This window comes from Otolemur garnettii, unplaced genomic scaffold, assembly GCF_000181295.1.
Source record: "Otolemur garnettii isolate 467f Iridium unplaced genomic scaffold, OtoGar3 scaffold00159, whole genome shotgun sequence".
Lineage (NCBI taxonomy): Eukaryota > Metazoa > Chordata > Mammalia > Primates > Galagidae > Otolemur > Otolemur garnettii.
In genome coordinates, this window is record NW_003852554.1 from 1,409,332 (window position 1) to 1,413,811 (window position 4,480).

Below are 4,480 nucleotides of genomic sequence, written 5' to 3' on the forward strand. Positions count from 1 at the left end.
TAGTAAAATTTTTTATTGGGATGCGTACATAAATATTTCAAAGGCGTTTGCTTGATGTTTTCCCTAAGTGCCTGTATATTTAAGTTTTGCTGGGAGTAGGTAATCCTTTTCTATCTATCCTGGTAACAGAGTGGTCAAAGAAAAGGAGATCTGGAGAATTCTAGAGGCAGATTTTCGAACCCTTTCTGTACTTCCTCCTTACCCAAAATTTCAAGGATTAGGCGATTCTTTATTTTTTGCTGAGTGTCTGATTTATTCCATGTTGAAGTACTTGAAAGAGTTTCTCTTTTGCCTATTCGCTGGGATTGGACTATCTGGAATGCTTCATACAGTATATGTTTATAGTAAACTTAATTTTTTTAATTGGAAAAACAGCTATCTGACAGATACCCTACTATCATGTTACCTTTCCCATAACTTTTTAAAATTTACTTTTTATTTTTACAAATAGAACTTTAGGAAATCTTTATAAAAATGAGAGGCTTAAAAAAAATTTTTTTTTTTGAGGTAGAGTCTTGGGTAGAGTCCAGTAGTATCATTGTAGCTCACAGCAACCTCAACTCCTGGGCTCAAGCAATACTTATGCCTCAGCCTCCTGAGTAGCTGGTAATACAAGTGTGCATTACCACGCTTGCCTAATTTTTCTGTTTTTAGTAGAAATGGGATCTGGCTCTTACTGAGGTTGGTCTTGAACTCTGAACTCCAGAGCTCAAGCATTCCTCCCACCTTGGCCTCCTAGAGTGGTAGGATTACAGAGCCACTGTGCCCTGCTCAGTCATTTTTTTTTTAATCAGGGTTTTTTTTTAATTTTCCTTTTCTTTTGACCTCATTCTGTCTTAAAGGAAAGCCCCAACCAGTTAAAGTGAATGTGTTTCCCTTAATGTGTTTTGGGAACTTAGCAGTTTTTAAAATGTTTCTTAAAGTTTATTGCTGGTTTTAGACCTGATACTGCTTTGATTTTTTTTTTTTAAAGTGCTACCATTTCCAAGAGTAGACATAAAAAGCAAATGCTAAGGATTTAAAGATGTTTGAAGAGGCAGATAACATATGTTGCTGTTCCCATTCGTCAAAAGACCTCTCTAGGAAATGCCGCCCCTTTCTTCCTACTGCCATTTAAGTTTATTGGAATTTAAGTGACAACAATGGAAGATCGGGAGTTGAAAGATATATATTGTTATTACAACTCCACTTATTTGCATTTATTTCCTTGGAGCTTAAGTTTTCTCCTTCATAGAAAGGAGGCATGATAAACAACACTTTTCACGTTGCAGTGTTGTCCAGGTGGTACTCTACTCAGATGGCTCTCCATATGTTCATTTGTTCATGGTAGTCTGAGGATTCCTATTCCTTTTCATAGTTCCCAAATCACAGGGATGGAAGGCAGGAAAATGATAATTTTGCCTTTGTGTTTTGTTATCTACTTATGGTTTGTATCTTTTCAGGTGGATACAGGCAATACTGGAAGGGTGTTAGCTTCTGAAGCCGCTGCTTTCCTGAAAAAATCAGGGCTTCCAGACTTGATACTTGGAAAGGTAGTATTTGTTCATTATTATTAGATAGTAATGAAAATATAGTACTGTAGGTGAACTGGATGGAAATTCAGAAATATACCATCCAGAAACTTAGAACCAAGGCATAGAAGCAGTTACAGTAATGGGATGGAGGGAATTTCTGGTGTAGTGATTTACTCTCTTGAAAAGTAAGGTATTTTTCAAATTTTTAGAAATAAATTGCCTTTTAGTAGGATGAAATGAGGAAGTAATAGCACATTTGGTGGGGAGAAACAGTGCAGACTGGGAGTCTTGCCACCCACTCAGACTTGGCTCTCTCCCTACTTCCTCTATTGTAACTGTCGTGTTTAATGTGTGGTGAATAGAGTGGGGGAGGAGAGGCTTTGGAAAGTGCACAAAGAGGTGGAAAGCCCCTCTCTTGTCAAATCCTGGTATGTAATATTGATATACATTCAAAATCCTGAAAAATAATCACTATCAATAATATAAGGATTCACAAATACACATTAACCATCTTAATTTCTCCATGGGAAAGAATATCATGTTAATAAGGATCTAAAATCAAGGTGTTATGTCTTTTTTTTTTTTTTTTGAGACAGAGCCTCAAGCTGTCCCCCTGGGTAGAGGGCTGTGGCATCATAGCTCAACAGCAACCTCCAACTCCAGGGCTCAAGCAAGTCTCCTGTCTCAGCCTCCCAAGTAGCTGGGACCACAGGTGCCTGCCACAATGCCGGCTATTTTTTGGTTGCAGTCATTGTTGTTTGGCCGGCACAGGCTGGATTCGAACCCGCCACCTTAGGTGTATGTGGCTAGCGTCTTAGCCACTTGAGCTACAAGCACAGAGCCAAGGTGTTATGTCCTAATAGAAAGAGCACTGGATTCAGAACTGAAGTTAGTGAAAAAGACATTAGACTGGAAGTTAAAACCTTGGTTTTGGTTCTTCCTCTGATATCTTGATTGTTCTTAAGCCAAGTCACTTATCCTTACTGGGCCTTAGTATCTTTGTGAAGGTTGCACTAAATAATCTTTAAGATTTCCTCGTGTTCTTTTTTTGTAATTGGGATTCATTGAGGGTATAAATCTTTCTACTCTTAATTCTATGATTTTTATATCTGATTAGTAGAGAATATGAGGTTGTCATTTATCATTATGATGATATTTGTTTAAAATATAGACTGATATTTTTTTTCCCCCTAAATTTCAGATCTGGGATTTAGCTGACACAGATGGCAAAGGTATCCTAAACAAACAAGTAAGATTCATAGATTCATTTGAAAATTTCTTTTGAGTGATTCAAAATCAGCAATTTTGTTTTTGTTTTTAAGCTAAGAATTTTTTTTTTATCTAACATTAGGGCTTTGCCAGGGCAGATGTCAGAAAAATGAAAATATTTCTAATTAATTATAATTGATTTCTAAAGGTTAGTGTTTGGTGACATTATTCTCCTGGAGTTTATTTTTCTGATTTTCAAAGGGACTTTGCACTTTAAATAAATTTCTTAGGTGTTAAGGGTTATAAGTAAAAGTGGATGTTATTAGCAAGTGTTAATGGTATTGCCAAGTATATTAGAAAGGAAACTCTTGGGGTGGCGCCTGTGACTCATAGGAGTAGGGCACCAGCCCCATATACCGGAGGTGGCAGGTTCAAACCTAGCCCCAGCCAGAAACTGCAAAAAAAAATAAATTAAGGAAACTCTTAGCTAATCTAACTTTAGCATTTTGGTCCAGGTCTTACCCTATATACCAAAAAATAGAAATACATAAAAGTAGTTTGGCCAAGGATGTTGAATATTTCTGTCCTTTGAAGTATTGACTGTTGGGGATGGATTTCAGAGTTGTATGTGGGACTGAATTCAGTTTGCTACATTTGTGAAGAGCCACTACTGAAAGCTAATTCCCTACTATGTGGATCCCACAGGGCTGAAACAATAGGATCAAACCCAGAAAAGATAGGAAAAAGAAATTAGATGAGTGGGTCAGAATACCTAGTTTTTTAATTAAGATTTCAGGGCCAGATTGTAGTCCCGTTTGGAGCCTCTAGGTAGAAGGGCTAGTTCAGTACATTGGAGGCAAGAAGACTAAACTCATAAGCGCACCCAGGTACTATACATTCGAGTTAGCAAATGTTTGTTGAGTACCTGTTATAAGCCAGGCTTTAGAAATGGAGAAGTGTACATGACAGATGTGGTCACTATCTTTAAGATTTTGGAGTATCATAAATTCTTCATTGATATTTCTGAATTTTGGAATTTGAGTTTGAGCCATCTTTATTACTTCTAAGTACTGGAGTTACGGGTCTGTAGTTCAATTTTGAATTTGCATTGGAGTCATAGAGTTTTAATTAACATATGAATGAAAGGAAATAAGCCAACACTCACTGTTTCTAGGTGCCCAGTGTTTTTGTTTTTTTTTTTTTTTGTAGCAGAGCCTCATTATACTGCCGTTGGTAGGGTGCTGTGGTGTCACAGCTCACAGCAACCTCAAACTCTTGGTCTTAAGCGATTCTCTTGCCTCTGCCTCGCAAGTAGGTGGGACCACAGACGTCTGCTACAATGCCCAGCTATTTTTTGGTTGCAGTTTTCATTGTAGTTTAGCAGACCAGGTTTGAACCCACCACCCCTGGTGCATGTGGCTGGTGCCCTAACCACTGAGCTACGGGCACTAAGCCTAGCTCCACTTTTATAGAAAGGTTTTATTTAAATTGCCCAGGGCTTCTACTTCAAGAAGTAGAACTAGAATTTAATGCAGAATTATTACTTTCAAGCCCATACTGTGTGAGTGGACCTGATTACCTAAGAGTAGTTAAATCTTCTTACATAGAGTGAGAAGAGAAAGATCAGTGTTGGAATACTTAGTGCCAGCATCTAAGATTGAAGGAGGCATTGCCTCTGAGAGGCTTGAAAGGTCAGAGGAGAACTAGGAGAGCTTTGGTAGAGGAGAACTGGGAGGATCATACTTTCCTAGGCTGCA

At 38.0% G+C, this 4,480-nt stretch overlaps 1 protein-coding gene across 1 annotated transcript in view; it reads left to right on the top strand.

The window, feature by feature from the left end:
- Positions 1 to 4,480, top strand: part of EPS15 (epidermal growth factor receptor pathway substrate 15) — a 166,378-nt gene that overhangs the window by 44,923 nt on the left and 116,975 nt on the right. Inside the window, exons 3-4 of the mRNA XM_012811472.2 lie at positions 1,443 to 1,532; positions 2,716 to 2,763. Coding sequence (XP_012666926.2) covers positions 1,443 to 1,532; positions 2,716 to 2,763 — 138 coding nt within the window. The remainder of the gene's footprint in view (positions 1 to 1,442; positions 1,533 to 2,715; positions 2,764 to 4,480) is intronic.